Genomic DNA, 19,083 nt, shown 5'->3' with positions numbered 1-19,083 from the left:
GGGTCTAATCCTGGACACTGATTGGTTAAAACCACATTCCAGCTGGTGTCTATTCCACCAGTTACCACCAGTTAAAGCTATAACATTGAAATGCCTATTTACTCTGTTCCATTTTACTGTGCAATCCACTGTCTCATCAGCCCAGCCAGACAATTTTATAATCTTGATCTCCACTGTAAAAAGCATCTAGACATCATCTCCCATTTCTTTTAGACTAGCAATTGGTTTTCAATAGCTGAGATTTGTCTAAAACTTGCAGTCTGTCTCTCTGACATTTGCAACATTGTTTCAATATTGAAATTCGATCTTCAGCTGTCTCATAGTAATGAGTAGGGGTCGAGTAGGGGTCGGGACGAGACAGACAAGACAGGCAGGCCGCTTTTCTCAGCCAGTCAACATCATTAATCAGCATAATTTTTATGGACATATACAAACAAAATTCAATAGAAAACAGATAAAACGAAACAAAAGCTTCTGAACAGCAGTGTCCTGACGAGAGCGCATATTTTCTATGCCAGGTGAAATTGCGCATCATTAGCTCATTCTTATCAATGTATCCAAATAAATGTCACTAGAAAACAGCTTAAACAAATGCAGCTACTTTGCTGTTATTCGGGCTGCACTGTTTGACATGACTGTAAGTTAGCCGTAGTTGGCTAGCTATCAAGCGAGGGATAAGAACGTTGCCAGCCAGTATGGCAATAGAACATTTAGAACGAATGACTGGGTCGCGTCCATAGATACAGAACAAAAATACTTAACGACTGGGTCGTGTCTCTGGCATCCGAACCGATAGAACGAGCGACCAGCCGGCTTGTGTAGCAACCATAGATTTGTGTCAGGACTATATCTCGTGGAAGGATGAATTACTATGAATAAATGAATCAAAATAAAGTTTTTAATGAAAATATAATTATTTGAATATGTTGTTAACCCGTTGTATCTCATGGCAATCACTTAAATATCTCATGGCAAACATTTAGTAGTGAATTGCATACACGTGTAACTTCATCACCTCATGAGGCACTCCGATAGATATAGAATGCTATAGACTCACCAGCTCCCGCCGTTTCCCGTTGTGCTATTTACCAACAAACACGTGACTGGCTCAACTGTTCTGGAGAACTACGGTAAGCTTCATAATGTGAAATTCAGAATGCAATCTGCTTTATCTCCTCTAACGTATTGCACAAGTTAACTGAAAAAGGAGCTACAAATAATCACATTTATTGAAAAACCTCAAATGACAGTAAACCACCCTTAGAGATAAGTGATTATCTCCCACGTTTCTGCCTCTCATTCCATGGGGAGATTTTAGGGAGGTGGAAACAGGAAACATCAGTTAAAGGTTTTCCCAAGAGCATGTCAGCCATTTAGGCAGATTCTAAGTGTAGATGATCAATGGGAACAGTTTGCTTCACATTCATGCCCTTGACAACAGTGCACTAATGTCACCATCTTAGAATGTGCATCCTTCTACCTTTCCAACAGTAGGTTAATTGTTTGTTTAAACAGATGTTGTTCTGTATTGTTCCATTTCCTTCCTTTCCCAAGTTTGTGGAAACAAATTATTTACCTTCACATCAATAAATAATCGTGACTGTTTGTGACCACCTGGTGTTTCAGCACTAGGCCTAGTGTAGGGCGTATGTTTGGGGGACATGAAAAATGATAGGAAAATTATAGAATGACGGAAACTAGATAAAGGGGGAATTGGATGGTATTTGAAAAAGCTGGCACAGTGGTAACTGTTACACAATGGTCTGCCAATTATGTACTCTAAGAATTGAGTGAGTATACAGGAAATGGATGTAAGCTTCTCAGAGCTAGTGATTAATCGTGAGAGCTCTGTGCCTTGGTTAATAACTCACTGCCAGACAGATGGTGTCTGGTTGTAGAAGTTATTTATTTGCCAGTAGAGCATTCTCAGTTCTCACATTCTTTGTCTGAATTCATTAATGAATTGGTCTCTGTCATTTGAGCTAACCTATTGGAAAAAACTACTTTTTTCTTGTTTTTACTAGTGGGCCTTCTGTAAACTGTCTTGCGTTTCATCATACCCTCACAGGTTAATGTGAGTGAAGGGAGCACCCAACTTGAGTACTCCCCTACCCTGCTGTCCCTCTGATTCTCTCCACTCAACTCTCAGGGAGTGTGAAGTGTGTGTGTGTGTGTGCATACAGATTTTTGAGGACGAATTCAATCAGGACCGTAGAGCAGCTCAGCTCAATGGCTGATAATTGTTGTTCTTAAATCGATGACCTTCTCCATGTGTCAGTCTCTAGTGGGTCATTCATCAGTAATGTGAGGACATGTCTCCCAAAGCAAACAATGTGGGGGTAGACAGAATTCGGAATTAAAAAACTTGAATGGACATGAACCTCCTTATGATGGGATAAAGGTTAGCCATTTTGGTCAGGGAGTTTGTCAACCATGACTTGCCAGTGCTGTGATAAGATATTGTGTAAAATATGTATCTGCCCTATACTGTATGTTTGTTAGCCAGTTTTAGAGGAATGATTCCACAATTTTTTTCGAACTGCCAATATCCCAACATTCCATTCAAACAATGCAGTCAACCCACAGCCATACACTGGCTGAAATAAGTTGATGATAGGACTTAGACAAGTTGTAAATGCCAATTTCTCCATGATCAATATGGCTGCCATTTTTCCCCCATTCTGGAACTTTGAGGGTTTATTACAAACTCCTCTAGTAATTTAATAGGATATCTATGGGGGTAGGCCTACTCTATATGAAGGAAGAGGCTTATTTTACTTTAATACACATTACATGAATTATCTTTATCTTACTGTTCCCCATTTTAGTTGTGTTCTCCAAAGAATTGGAATGAGTGGAATGTTCGAGTGATTCTATTTCTATGGTGTTTACACTTTGTCTTCATGATTTTGGAACAGGCAAAACTGGCCTACATTTGTCCGGATTGCATGATGGCAACCAGGTTAGACTTGGAAGGTAGTGCTCTGCCACTGATTCTCCTTTTAAGGGCTCAACTTATGTTCACCCCTCCACACTCTTGTAGAGCTTGTACTACCAGCTAGAAGCTGTCTAACCTGTTAACGCATCATAAAATGTATGCAGGCATGTTCTAACGTCAAACTGGTAAACATCAACATTTTCTTCCTGTACTGCTATACTCATCATCACAAGGGTTCTAAATACAAACCGTATTGTATGATTTAACAACACAAGTTGTAATTCTGATGTTGCCATTTAGCCTAGCCAGTGTGTGTTCGCGTGCGGGTGTCTATCTGTGTCTGAGCGGTTTTATTTGGCATGACTGTATTTGACCCCACCTCTAATGCTGACTCACTGATGTGTTGGGCCAAGCTCTCACTATTATTGTCTTCCCTGCCTGTGACTCCATGCACAGCCATGACCTTGTTCTCCTCTCCTCTACTCTGACTCACTGCCTGACTGCCTGGCCAAAGCCACGTCTCTGTTGCCTCCTCTTCTCAAATCTTAACCCAACTCTTCCATTATTTCCTTTGTATAGCCTTTCCGTTGTATTGTCTAATCACCAATTCTGTCCTTCATCTCGCTCTCACTCTTCCTCTTTCACTCTTGCTTTCTTTCTTTCTCCTCACATTACACATTAGTTCCGTATAGTTTTTGTTTTAAACTCACTCCCGCCTGCACAGATTTAATTTGTCTGCATACCTCAACTGTGAGGTCTTTAGATCTAGTTCTGTCCTGCGTGAGTGTTACTTGACATGCTAATCGATTCATGGAGTTTACCCACATCTACATGGTGTGTTTATCCCATTGCTCATGTTTGTACTGCAGCTTTGGGTCTCTGTCTCTGTCTCTGTGCCGAGTCTCTCTTGCTTCCTCCAGACCAGACTGTGGAGAGGAGAGGACAACAACCCAGGGAACATGTAGGTTCTTTGGGGAAGATCAGGGCCGAGGCCGGGTCAGCTCTGTGTGGGCGGGGGATTTTGGCTCGTCAAGTGGCCAGTGTGGAATGTTTTAAGCTGGTTGCCAAGCAAACTGGTTTTGATTTACCATTACAGCGTTCAGAGCAGCTTGTCACAATTAGTGGTGTCAGGAGGGAGAGAAACAAACAGAAAGTGTACTTCAAAGGGCCAGCATAGCATATTCTTTTCATGAGTTCATTCCTACCCTGCCTGATGGGTTCTCAGGTTTTCCATCCATATAGGGACCTAATATCAATTTTAGTTCTGTTTCTTCTCTTTGTAATAGCCTGTCTTTAGTAGGCTTAGGCTATTCTCTGAGAGAGTCCTCATATGTTAGTAGTCATAACATTCATCAATTGATTGTTTGGCCTCTTTCCCTTAGTCATCTTGTTCATTTGATGCCAGGACTACTACCATGCATGAAGGCTTCAGTGTTTCCCCTAGTCTTTTTCCTTGGTCGTGCTTATTCAGGGCTGTAAACTCCAAAACATTCCATTGAAACCAATAGACACAACATACTAGGTGATTATTAGGGATGCACGATATATCAGTGAACATATCGGAATCGGCCTATATTAGCTAAAAAATGCCAACATAGGTATCGGCTGATGTCTAGTTTAACGTCGATGTGCAAAACCGATGTCAAAGCTAGTAGTTACATGATGTAATGACGCCACGTAAAATTTTGCGCTACACGTGTAACACAGCATTCCTAACTTAGCCCACAATATCTGCTGTGTGGATCGAGCAGTCAACAAGTCGAGCAGTCATTTGAAAGAGTAAGAACATTTCAGCGAGACAAAGGCGAAATCCATTAAAGCCAAGATAATGGAATTCATTGCCCTTGACAATCAACCATTCTCTGTCGTGGGTGATGTTGGCTTTCGTCGACTGGTTGAGCACCGGTACACACTACCAAGTGCGCTATTTTTCAGATGTTACCCTACCGGAGTTACACAGTATTAGCGCCACTGCTATTAGCTTCACAACATACATATCATGGAACGCCGTTTGGGTCTTTGCGTGTTAAAAAAGATACAGAAGCACTGTCAAAGCTGTACTAAAAAGTCTGCAAACTAGTAAACACCGGCCACAAACGATGTGTTTTCAATACCACGTTGGTAATAAAGCATAATTTGTTCGACCACAACTTCTGGGGTAGCTAGCTTTAGCTTGGTACCTAGCTAGCACTAATACAACCAGCCTGAAAACAATGACCAGTAGAAACTGCAGTCATTTTCATTATTCTTAGCAATGATTTAGGAATCCTCGTGAGTAAGTATTAGCTAGGTTGTCACTTGTTGTTCGCCTATTGAAAATGAACTTCAGTTTATGAAAATAAATAGCGAGCCAGCTACTTAACCCTGTTGCCCAAAGCTAACGTTATAAGCAGCCAGCTAGCTTCATCTGGCTAGTGATGCTTGACCAGACCGGGTTATGTGTTGTGACGCTAGCCACAAGAAGGATTTGGCAAAATAGTGGAATTTGCGGTTTGCCTTGAAAATAAAAGTATGTCTTTGGCAGTGATGCAAATCAATGACCCACCATTAATCAAATAAGAACTGTCTTATAAATTAGGGTTATTTTAGATGATGACACCTAGCTACTGAAACAGATTATCGTTTTGCTATGTTTTCGGGAAGAACATTGTTTGCATCCATGAGCTAGCTAGCTAGCTTTTTTAAAGACCAGCACTGTAGGTGCGCGAAACAACTTTACCAGCATCATAGCATACGTATCGATGAGTCGTTGTGACATATGAAATACGAGCGATAGTGTAATCAATGTGTAATAACTACGTAAAAATGAATGAATGCGTTAAATTATTATGTGACGTGCAGTCATCTTCAGGTCCTGATTAGTCAACAAACTTAATTGACATGTCAATTAAGTTTGTTCCACTGCAGTGCCTTAGACCGCTGTTCCACTGCAGTGCCTTAGACCGCTGCGTGTGTGTGTGTGTTAACTATTTAACTGTACTAGAATGCTTAAAAGGCCGCTAAAATGTTAAATATTGGTATCATTCTTTTTGGCAAGGAAAATATCAGATATCGATATCGGCCAAAAATATCATATTGGTGCATCACTAGTGATTATTCTCTTCCTACATTAAGGAACAGAGGATAATCAAAATGAGTGAAGTGCAGAATGCAGTAAAATATCAGCTGTAAGTAAGGCATAAAAACTAGGACTAGTAATAAAGACAATGGCTTTGTTTTAGTGAGATCTGAAATGAAAGTAGCCTACTTCTCCTAGAATAGAATAGTAAACAGATTATGTGTTTATAGAGAGGCAGTGGATTGGACAGAGACAATGGATGCGTTCCCCAATGGCACCCTATTCCCTATATAGTGCCCCTAGGGCCCTTGTCAAAAGTAGCGCACTACATAGGGCATAGGGTGCCATTTTGGACACAGTCCATCTTGCAGCCTACAGTGCCTCCACTCCTGTCTGGTCCACAGGGTGTCTGTGTTTTAAAGGTTCTCTCCCTCCCTGGTGGAACAGCATACCTTGTTTTGTTTAACGCCCAGTTCCCATTTACTTACCTCCAGTTTTTTTTTCAGATTCTATTTCATTGTTGGATTATTTGTTTTGATTGCGGGCCTAGAGCTGTTCTATAATACTTTTTACCAGGGCCCATAGGGCTCTTGTCAAAAACTAAATTAGTGCACTATAAACAGGGTAGGGTGCCATTTGGGAGACGGCCTAGCCGGCCAAACTCTCCTGGCTGTAGTATTGGTGTCCCAGGCAGAAGCCATCTGTCTCCTCTCCTGTGGTGGCGGGGGTGGGAGGAGGGGGGTGGGTGCAGCACTAAACTCTCCCCTCCCTCCTAAATGCTGTTCTGTAAAACAAACATAGATGGAGTCTAGTTTCCCTGTGTGCTTTGACAGGCCTGGACCCAGAGGCTGAAACCGAAAGACACACTCCCTTGATGCTTGCTTGGACTGCGGGGGCGTCCCAAATGTAACCTTTTTTTCTATAATAGTGCACTACTTTTCACCAAGGCCCATAGGGCTCTGGTCAAAAGTAGTGCACTATATAGGGAATTGAATTGGCAGTCCTAGATGCAGACAGACACACTGACTGTCTTGCTGGTTGCTTGTTGTAGTAGCCTAGCTATGTATGTAGGAATGGTGGCACTGTGTGGCAGGTACAGTATGTGGGGCATGCTGCTAGCCTAGCGGAGCATAGTGGCCCAGTCCCAGTCAGTCTGAGACGTGTGTCGTGTGTCATGCCTGTCACACATGCCAAGCATGTCAGGGTACTCACTCTCCTGCTACTGCTGCACAGAAAAAGCTGTATGTTTGTATGAGTTTCTTCTTATTCCAAGATGGTGTAGCAGTTCAGACGTCCTTTACCCTCCTCTTGTCGTGTCCCGTGTATATATATATATATTTACATATTTTTCTTTGCATTATCTTTTTAAATTTTTTCTTCTAAAACTCAACCTCAAAGCACTCTCCTGCAACCCGCCTCACCAATTAAAAAAATTAAGTATTATTTACCTCAAATCCGAAATCCACAACAGAAGCTAGCCAGAGGTTAGCCTTTTTCACTGGCTGACGTTGGAGTTCAGCTAGCCACGGTTAGCTGTCCTCAGCTGTCCATTAGCTTGAAAAGCTATCGCCAGTTTTTGTACAGCGCGACTCGGACCAGAGCACACCGGACCTATTCTCTCTCCTTTCCCCGATTTCTGCCGCAGGCTCTGGACATTTGCACCTGGATCTTGCAGCTAGCTAGCTGCTACCAGAGTGATTATTGGCAACGTCGGTCCCGGAATTAACACACATTATTCCGGAGCTAGCCAGCTGAGGAGTTCCGTCAGCCACTCGTGGGCTTTTCCTGAGCTAGCCAGCTGAAGTGTCTCCTGGGCTACAATCACCTATCCTGACCCGTTTTACTGCCGATGCGGAGCCCCATCGGGACTTCACGACTTTACCACCGACATTATCTGCCCGAGGGAGTTATCCAACTAGCCCCTCCGTCGCGACGTAACCTGATTGCCCATCTGCGGCCCACTAATCGTTAATCGTTAGCTGTCTTATCGGCTGCGATCTGAATAGGTCTATCGGACACTTTTCTTGGGCCACTATAACTAACTATTTTGCCAACTTGGACTGGTCCCCCCTTCCACACGGAACCCCACTAACCCACAGACGGAAACGCACGAGGTGGCTAAAAACAGACCTCCCTCCATCTTCCACCAGCTTGCTACCTATGGCCCGGCTAGCTGTCTGAATCTCACTGGACCCTTTGATCACTTGGCTAAGCATGCCTCTCCTCAATGTCAATATGCAATGTCCATTGCTGTTCTGGTTAGTGTTTATTGGCTTATTTCACTGTAGAGCCTCTAGCCCTGCTCATTATATCTTATCCAACCTCTCAGTTCCTCCACCCACACATGCTATGACATCTTCTGGTTTCAATGATGTTTCTAGAGACAATATCTCTCTCATCATCACTAAATGCCTAGGTTTACCTCCTCTGTATTCACATCCCACCATACCTTTGTCTGTACATTATACCTTGAAGCTATTTTACCGCCCCCAGAAACCTCCTCCTTTTTCTCTCTATTCTGGACGTCACAGACGACCAGTTCTTATAGCTTTTAGCCGTACCCTCATACTCATTCTTCTCTGCTCCTCTGGGGATGTAGAGGTGAATCCAGGCCCTGCAGTGCCTGGCTTCACTCCTACTCCCCAGGCGCTCTCTTTTGATGACTTCTATAACCGTAATAGCCTTGGTTTCATGCATGTTAACATTAGAAGCCTCCTTCCTAAGTTTGTTTTATTCACTGCTTTAGCACACTCTGCCAACCCGGATGTCCTAGCTGTGTCTGAATCTTGGCTTAGGAAGTCCACCAAAAACTCTGAAATCTTCATCCCTAATTACAACGTTTTCAGACAAGATAGAACGACCAAAGGGGGCGGTGTTGCAATCTACTGCAGAGATAGCCTGCAGAGCTCTGTCCTGCTATCCAGGTCTGTACCCAAACAATTTGAACTTCTACTTTTAAAAATCCACCTCTCCAAAAACAAGTCTCTCGGCGCCTGCTATAGACCCCCCTCGGCCCCTAGCTGTGCTCTGGACACCATATGTGAACTGATTGCCCCCCATCTATCTTCAGAGCTCGTGCTACTAGGTGACCTAAACTGGGACATGCTTAACAACCCAGCCATCCTACAATCCAAGCTTGATGCCCTCAATCTCACACAAATTATTAATGAACCCACCAGGTACAACCCCAAAGCCGCAAACACTGGCACCCTCATAGATATCATCCTAACCAACGTGCCCTCTAAATACACCTCTGCTATTTTCAACCAAGATCTCAGCGATCACTGCCTCATTGCCTGCACCTGTAATGGTTCAGCGGTCAAACGACCTCCACTCATCACTGTCAAACGCTCCCTGAAACGTTTCAACGAGCAAGCCTTTCTAATCGACCTGGCCCTGGTATCCTGGAAGGATATTGACCTCATCCCGTCAGTAGAGGATGCCTGGTTATTTAAAAAAAAATGCCTTCCTCACCATCTTAAATAAGCATGCCCCTTTCAAGAAATTTAGAACCAGGAACAGATATAGCCCTTGGTTCTCCCCAGACCTGACTGCCCTTAACCAACACAAAAATTCCCTGTGGCGTTCTGCATTAGCATCGAACTGCCCCCGCGATATGCAACTTTTCAGAGAAGTTAGAAACCAATACACACAGGCAGTTAGAAATGCCAAGGCTAGCTTTTTCAAACAGAAATGTGCTTCCTGCAACTCAAACTCTAAAAAGTTCTGGGATACTGTAAAGTCCATGGAGAATAAGAACACCTCCTCCCAACTTCCCACTGCACTGAGGATAGGAAACTCTGTCACCACCGATAAGCCCACTATAATTGAGAATTTCAATAAGCATTTTTCTACGGCTGGCCATGCTTTCCACCTAACTACCCCTACTGCATTCAACAGCACTGCACCCCCCACAGCTACTCGCCCAAGCCTCCCCCATTTCTCCTTCTCCCAAATCCATTCAGCTGATGTTCTGAAAGAGCTGCAAAATCTGGACCCCTACAAATCAGCTGGGCTTGACAATCTGGACCCTTTCTTTCTAAAATTATCTGCCAAAATTATTGCAACCCCTATTACTAGCCTGTTCAACCTCTCTTTCGTGTCGTCTGAGATTCCCATAGATTGGAAAGCAGCTGCTGTCATCCCCCTCTTCAAAGGAGGTTACACTCTTGACCCAAATTGCTACAGACCTATATCCATCCTACCCTGCCTTTCTAAGGTCTTCGAAAGCCAAGTCAACAAACAGATTACCGACCATTTCGAATCCCACCGCACCCTCTCCGCTATGCAATCTGGTTTCAGAGCTGGTCATGGGTGCACCTCAGCCACGCTCAAGGTCCTAAACGACATCGTAACCGCCATCGATAAGAAACAATACTGTGCTGCCGTATTCATTGACCTGGCCAAAGCTTTTGACTCTGTTAATCACCACATCCTCATCGGCAGACTCAGTAGCCTTGGTTTCTCAAACGATTGCGTCGCCTGGTTCACCAACTACTTCTCTGATAGAGTTCAGTGTGTCAAATCGAAGGGCCTGCTGTCCGGACCTCTGGCAGTCTCTATGGGGGTACTACAGGGTTCAATTCTTGGGCCAACTCTTTTCTCTGTATACATCAATGATGTCACTCTTGCTGCTGGTGAATCTCTGATCCACCTCTACGCAGACGACACCATTCTGTATACTTCTGGCTATTCTTTGGACACTGTGTTAACAACCCTCCAGATGAGCTTCAATGCCATACAACTCTCCTTCCGTGGTCTCCAACTGCTCCTAAATACAAGTAAAACTAAATGCATGCTCTTCAACCGATCGCTGCCTGCACCTGCCCGCCTGTCCAGCATCACTTCTCTGGACGGTTCTGACTTAGAATTTGTGGACAAGATACAAATACCTAGGTGTCTGGTTAGACTGTAAACTCTCCTTCCAGACTCACATCAATCATCTCCAATCCAAAGTTAAATCTAGAATTGGCTTCCTATTTCGCAACAAAGCATCCTTCACTCATGCTGCCAAACTTACCCTCGTAAAACTGACCATCCTACCAATCCTCGACTTCGGCGATGTCATTTACAAAATAGCCTCCAATACCCTACTCAATAAACTGGATGCAGTCTATCACAGTGCCATCCGTTTTGTCACCAAAGCCCCATATACTACCCACCACTGCGACCTGTACGCTCTCGTTGGCTGGCCTTCGCTTCATAATCGTCACCAAACACATTGGCTCCAGGTCATCTACAAGACCCTGCTAGGTAAAGTCCCCCCTTATCTCCGCTCACTATCTCCGCTCACTGGTCACCATAGCAGCACCCACCTGTAGCACGCGCTCCAGCAGGTATATCTCTCTGGTCACCCCTAAAGCCAACTCCTCCTTTGGTCGTCTCTCCTTCCAGTTCTCTGCTGCCAATGACTGGAACGAACTACAAAAATCTCTGAAACTGGAAACACTTATCTCCCTCACTAGCTTTAAGCACCAGCTATCAGAGCAGCTCCCAGATCACTGCACCTGTACATAGCCCATCTATAATTTAGCCCAAACTACTACCTCTTCCCCTACTGTATTTATTTATTTTATTTATTATTTTGCTCCTTTGCACCATATTATTTATATTTTAACTTTGAACTTTCTTCAAATTATAAATCTACCATTCCAGTGTTTTACATGCTATACTTTATTTACTTTGCCACCATGGCCTTTTTTGCCTTTACCTCCCTTATCTCACATCATTTGCTCACATTGTGTATATAGTCTTATTTATTTATTTTTATTTTATTTTTTGGTCTACTGTATCATTGATTGTATGTTGTTTTACTCCATGTGTAACTCTGTGTTTTTGTATGTTGTCGAACTGCTTTGCTTTATCTTGGCCAGGTCGCAATTGTAAATGAGAACTTGTTCTCAACTTGCCTACCTGGTTAAATAAAGGTGAAATAAAAAATAAAATAAATTATTACCTTCATGTCCTCCTGTCTGTTTTGACTGATGTATTCCCATGTTACAGTAGCTTGTGTTTTCATGGTTATGTAATGCTCCTGCTAGTGTGTGTTTGTTTGTGTGCTCACGCTCCTTTTGTATGTGTGACATTGTTATGGTAAGTAGGCCAGTAGAAGCACATGGTGGTCCGGGTGTGTTGGTCCCAGGGATAGTCAGAGTGCAGGAGCAGCTGTTGTCCCGGCTCAGTGTTCTGAGTGGCGTGGAGACTGGCTGCATAGCATACACTGACCCTGGCACTCAACCACACCAATACACACAGAGGATACTGTGACAGCATGGCAAACTGACGCTAAACAAACACAGCACACCACAACTCAATGTGGTGCAACACACACACACACAACTATTTGGCCATGGAAAGCTCTTACAACCCCCCACCACCCCCACCACCAGCTAGGCTTGCTATATGATTCACATATTCACATTTGCTCCCGGGTGGCGCAGCGGGCAAAGGCACTGCATCTGAGTGCAAGAGGCATCACTGCAGTCCCTAATTCGAATCCAGGCTGCATCACATCCGGCTGTGATTAGGAGTACCATTGGCCCAGCGTCATCATGGTTTGGCCGGGGTAGGCTGTCATTGTAAATAAGAATTTGTTCTTAACTGACTTGCCTAGTTAAATAAAGTAAAGGTAAGAAAATATCCTCTAAACAAAATGCCTGAATCAAATAAAATTGTATTTGTCACATGCGCCAAATACAACAGTAGACCTTACAGGGAAATGCTTACTTACAAGCCCTTAACCAACAATGCAGTTTTAAGAACATACCTCCCAAAAAGTAAGAGATAAGAATAACAAATAATCATACACACATGCTCAGATTGCTCACACATTCACCCTCAGTTTTTATAGTGGAAAGATGGCGTGTGTGTGTGCGTCTGCATGTACATGATCCCTGATATTGCGGGAGAGGGAGAGGGATAGCCTATATTCCCTCTTAGCCAGGATAGCATAGCTGTGGTTTACCACTCATATTCATGCCAAGGATCCCAACGTACCAGCCACTTTTATTAGGTTACTCCACACACATTTGTAGGTGGAAATTTAGATCTCCCAAATATAACTTTTTAAATTGCGTTAACAAAACTTAGACCTTACACTGAATGTTTTGAATGGCTTTCAGTTCATGTAAAAACATCAAGGCTAATGCAAGATTTACAACGAGGGGTGCTCCAAACAATTCAATCTAGACGACTGGGTTGTAAAAGTTCATATAAACTTAATGTTTAAATATAACTCATTGGTGTTATTATGTTTAGAGAAATTTGACTCGGGTCTTTTCCTTGTTGGAATAGATTTTGCCCATGATTCTAGATATAGGACTAACCTGTAATTTAACATTTATTTCAAATTCATATTCCCTCATTAAGTTGTAGGCCAGTGATTCATTCAGAGTTTGCTGCTTGTGGTGTTTCTAAATGTTACAGTAGGCATGTGTTGCTCAATTTCTTAAATGGTTAGACTAGCTTGTTATTGCAAACATTCAACATGAGACGTTAGTCCTATCTAGTAAGAAGTAGGCCTGCTGTAGGGCAGCAGGCGCCTACCGGTATCTCCTGTTTCTGTAACTTGATGTACAAGTACACCCCCTAGACAGACTAGTGTCTTATCTACTATAAATCAAATAAGCCTAGTAGGCTTGTATCATGAAACTTCTACTTTCCAAGCAAAGGAAAACAAAAGAGGGACACAATACTGTTGAATCATGTTGGGCGTCATTGCCTCATTTCCGTCAATTGAAGCGGCTGATTCCCACTGTTGACAGCATTGTGCCATAATCATGTGCTCATCCTCTCTCCATTGGCTTTCTGCACCTTTACTCAATCACAGCATCCAAACCAGCCAGCCCCCATGGAAATCTCACGTTTACATGTTACAGCAAGCTGAAAATAACTTCCTAATAAACATGTGGTGTGCATAGACACAGATTAAAGGGACTTTCAAAAACAGGGGTAAAAATGTCAAATTGCTTGTTATGTTCAATCTCCTTCCATAAAAATTTTTTTTCTTGTTAATGCTTTGACTTTATATGGCAAGGTGCTCTAACAATTAGCAGCAGGGACAGTGAACAGGGAGGCTGAATGTGTGTTGTTCGTTAGGAGTGAACACACACTGAGGGGTTCCAGACCCAGACACCTTTCCCTGATGAACCCCCTCAAAAAGCTTAAATCCCAGCCCTTGATACACTGTTGAAATACCATCTTAATATCACAAACATACAGCACGATTAGTTGTTCCAGAAAGAAGTCAGGTCAGCCCATTCCCATAGGAAGAGTAACATGAGAGGGAATTGACGTGATATAGTATTTTTCATAATGTAGGATGATCTCATCAAGGCGGTTTGGTTTCTATGGTTTGGAAGGGGTGGTTGTTTCTGAATAAAAGCATGAAAGAGGAATAAAAAAAATGATAATAAAAGTTGAAAATAAGTAAGACTATGCTGTTCTCCTTTTTGACTGATTAGTCTTTCTTTTTATGACTGTTCTCAACATGGATCTCTCCTGTAACTGTTTGTGTTTATATCTAGCTGAGTGTGTCCCTCCCCTTCCCCCTGTCTATAGGTGTGAGCAGTAATGAGGTGCTGGTCCCAGAGAGGGTGAGTGCTGTGCTGGGTAAGAACATTACTCTGGGCTGCAGGGTGGAGGTGGGCACCAACCTCAGCCTCACCCAGAGCTCCTGGGAGCGTCGCCTGCCCTCAGGCACCATCACCCTGGCCGTCTTCAACCCCCAGTTTGGCATCTCCATCTCCCCAGACTACGCCAGGCGCCTGTCCTTCATGAACCCCTCTGTGCACGATGCCACCATCATCCTGGAAGGCGTGGGTTTTCAGGACATTGGGTCTTACACGTGTAAAGTGGCGACTTTCCCATTGGGAAACACGCAGGCATCCATCACCGTCAATATACTAGGTACGTGGAACTCTTTAGACTGCGTCGGCCCTGGTCAAAAGTAGTGCACTATAGAGGAAATAGGGGGACATTTTGGATGCAGCCCCAATGGGCCCTGGTCAAAATGAGTGCTCTAAATGGGGAATAGGGTGCCATTTGGGATTTGGGACACAGACACTCTGCATCCACCATGAAGAATACAGCACCAGCTCCATTTTACCTGAATGTCCTTTCTCAGAAAATCTTCTCACTGTCCCATGAATAATCGGAGGTCAATTCAGACTTGTCCTTGATAAATATTCATACAGCTATTACTGTAGGAGCCAAATGCCTCATAGATTTACAGACTTAATATAAACAAATCCACACGTAAAGGTTCCAACTCGTCTGGAAACATTAACTGAAAAGTGGAAAGTGAACTCAAAGATTGTTATGCGGTCAGCATGTTTCCATCTCTATATAATGGTTGATTGGACTGTGCACAGTGATGAAAGCAGCAGCCAGGCTTCATGTGTATCTTCATGTGTATTAATGAGTCCCAAATAGCACCCTATTCCCTATTTAGTTCACTGCTTTTGACTGGTGAAAGTAGTGCACAATATAGGGAGTAGGGTGCCATTTTGAGACTCAGATGACTAATGAGGGCTACATTAAGTACTGCTGTGACTGGACGCTGCCTGACTCGACTCAGTGTCTGGGCCTCCACAGCCTTCCATTAGCCCACATCTACCTTTACTCTGTCTGAGTCCCAAATGGCACCCTATTCTCTAGTGCAATCCTTTTGACCAGGGCCCATGGGCAATAGTGTAATTTGGGACTGAGCCCAGGCTCCCACGGCCATCCTTTACTGTGTTGTTGTTTATTGGGGGTGTTTTATTTCTTAACACTGTGAGTGGGTACGCTCCGCTTCTGAGAATAATCACTGTTATAAAAACTAAAAGCTCATAGCAGTAAAAGAAAAATGCTTCCCTTTCTTACAACGTTTTTTAGGACTCTGACGGTTGTAAGAATAAGTAGTCTGGGACAGATATGAATCTAATAAGAGGAGTGCAGTCTACTATCAGGTAATACACCCCCCCCCCCCCCCCCCTCTTTCTCTCCCACCCCCTTCCTCCTAACCACACAAAAGGCACAGGGTTACATTTTAATGGTAGGAGGAGCTTTGCTACTTCAGCCCCAAGCCCCCACCTGTAAATAATGGAAAAGGAATAATACACCACCACCGAAACTCTGAAAATTAGAATTACCTTTTGTTTGGGATTTTTATTGCTGGCGAGGAAGTGAGAAACCTTCCGCAGTTTTCTAAGAAACTGATTTTCTGCTAAGATTTCTAAGCGTTAACAAGACAACACTTAAAAAGCTGCATTAATGAAGATGCCAACTGATCCTACTAGGCCTGACATTGCGGCAAACTCCTCAGTCTGGCCCAGCTCCACTTTCACTTTATGAGTTATTATTATATCATCAAACCATAAGCGTTCTTCTACTCCGGCCCAGATCTCTCTGCATAGCTCACTGTTCATGACATCAATCAATCAAATGTATTTATAAAGCCCATTTTACATCAGCCGATGTCACAAAGTGCTATACAGAAACCCAGCCTAAAACCCCAAACAGCAAGCAATGCAGATGTAGAAGCACACTGGCTAGGAAAAACTCCCTAGAAAGGCAGGAACCTAGGAAGAAACCTAGAGAGGAACCAGGCTCTGAGGTGTGGCCAGTCCTCTTCTGGCTGTGCCGGGTGGAGATTATAACATTACACGGCCAAGATGTTCAAACGTTCACAGATGACCAGCAACGTCAAATAATAATAATCACAGTGGTTATAGAGGGTGCAACAGGTCAGCACCTCAGGAGTACATTTCATAGCTGATCATTCAGAGTTAGACAGCATGTGCGGTAGAAAGAGAGAGTCGAAAACAGCAAGGTAGCACGTCCGGTGAACAGGTCAGGGTTCCATAGCCGCAGGCAGAACATTTGAAACTGGAGCAGCAGCACGACCAGGTGGACTGGGGACAGCAAGGAGTCATCAGGCCAGGTAGTCCTGAGGCATGGTCCTAGAGCTCAGGTCCACCGAGATGCATTTGATGTGGAGCAATAACATCTTCTCTTTTCAGCTGAGTCATAAAAGCTAAAGAGAACATAACCTTGCAGAAGTGCAGTGCCATTGCAAGACTTGTTCAGGGTCAAATTGTATTGTTTTATTGTTAGAAGTTGTTGCATTAGATAGTCAAAATATCCATTCCCTAGGATTTACTTGATCATCCAATGAGCCCCATAAATGCAGTGATTATTTTAAAGTGTACTGATTGATTGATCTGTCAAAACTGTGGCGATAATGCATGGTTTGACCACTGGCCATAAGGTTCAACTGTAGTCCTGGTTGGCTCGCTTTGTCAGTTGCGCTCATAGGGCTGGGCGATATGGCCAAACTATTATATCACGTATTTAGAAGAGAAAAAAAATGATGGTAGGCCGGGAATTTGGTATTTGGTATTTTTATGTTTTTTCAATAATATAAGTTATACATCTGCTTTGAGTAGTGCGTGACCGTAGGGTAGCAACTAGGGCTGTGGCGGTCATGAAATTTTGTCAGCCTGTGATTGTCAAGCAAATAACTGTTGGTCTCATGGTAATTGACCCGTTAATTAACATAAACACATTTAGGATCTCCTGTCTTCCACTCATAGCCTACAAGCCACCGATGTAGACCTTTGGAACATTTACATTTTAAAAAGTATAATAAATCCATGTAATATAGACTACACCATCACAATAAATACATTATTTATTTTAGACAAGTCTAAAGAAACATGATATGAAGAAAATGTAGTCAATTTCAGAAGAACAGAATAGCATATACCTGATATGGCTATGCCATATGGCTGTGGGCTACACTAGTTCATTTAGCAGACAAGATTTGCTTAGAATTCCATAGCATTATTTTAAATGATTTTATAGTATGAAGAATACAATTGAACATAGCTTAATAAAATAGAAAGGATATTTTCTCCAAATTATTTGAAGGAGTGCTCACATGCAGCTATTCTGTGTTGAGCGGTTAACAAAGAAACAGGTACTCCTATATGCTTAATTTAGAATTATTTATGTGACTTTAGTTGTGATACAAATGTTGGGATATATATTTTGATTTTTAATACATTCTAAGTAGGGTTGCACATTTTGGGGAATATTCAGAGGTGGAAACTTTCCATGGGAATTAATGGGAATTAGCGGGAATATATGGGAATTAACGGAAATATATGCAAATTAATTATTTATACCATTTAAATGTAGACGTTTTTTGCATTGGATATATTTACCATACAGTATCATATGGAGACAGAAACATTTTACCTGCTCATAGGTAGACATAATTGCAAATGATTAAAAAACTATTTAGTTACCAACTGAACTTTAATTAAATGGGTTGATTCTTCACATGGGATGATTTCACTGAACAACAAAAGGGAATATTGAATGATCCCCATCGCATCTCCCAAAAACGTTTTCAACATACATCTGTAAAATGATAGTCTAGAAACTAAAGCTTGGATTGTCTTCCTCTCAGACTTCCATGTCTTCTTCCTGGACCTCCTCAATGTCCACCTCTTGAACATCAGACTCTGAGGCCTCATGGCTTGTTGTCAGGCTAAAAAAAACTCAAATTTGCCCGGATGGCCACAAATTTTTCAACCCTTGTATTGGTCAGCCTGTTGCGTGCTTTGGTGTGTGTATTCCCAAACAAGGACCAGTTGCGCTCTGAGGCGGCTGATGTTGGTGGGATTTGGAGGATGATGGAGGCAACAGGGGAAAGAGCCTCAGGTCCACAAAGTCCCTTCCACCTGGTGGCTGATGAGATATGTTGGCACAACTGCCATATTGCATCTCCATCCCAAAGCCCTTGCTTGGAAGTGTACTTCGCCAGAACTGCTAAGAATCTTGCCCTCATCCAGGCCAAGGTGGCGAGACACGGTAGTGATGACACCATAGGCCTTGTTGATCTCTGCATCAGACAGGATGCTCTTGCCAGCATACTTGGGGTCCAACATGTATGCTGTGGTGTGTATGGGCTTCAGGCAGAAGTCTTCATGCTTTTTGATGTATTTCAGAACTGCAGTTTCCTCTGCTTGGAGCAACAGTGAAGTGGGCAGGGCAGTATGGATTTCTTCTCTCACATCTGCAAGCAGAGTCTGAACAT

The 19,083-nt window shown here is 43.0% G+C and overlaps 1 protein-coding gene across 1 annotated transcript in view; it reads left to right on the top strand.

Moving 5' to 3' along the window:
- LOC106612808 (nectin-3-like protein) overlaps window positions 1-19,083 on the top strand; it is a 76,685-nt gene that overhangs the window by 37,368 nt on the left and 20,234 nt on the right. The window contains exon 2 of the mRNA XM_014214320.2: window positions 14,556-14,903. Coding sequence (XP_014069795.1) covers window positions 14,556-14,903 — 348 coding nt within the window. The remainder of the gene's footprint in view (window positions 1-14,555; window positions 14,904-19,083) is intronic.

The sequence above is a fragment of the Salmo salar genome, chromosome ssa09 (genome assembly GCF_905237065.1).
Source record: "Salmo salar chromosome ssa09, Ssal_v3.1, whole genome shotgun sequence".
NCBI lineage: Eukaryota > Metazoa > Chordata > Actinopteri > Salmoniformes > Salmonidae > Salmo > Salmo salar.
Note: the sequence above shows the minus strand (reverse complement) of the source record. Positions and strands in the feature narration are given on the sequence as shown.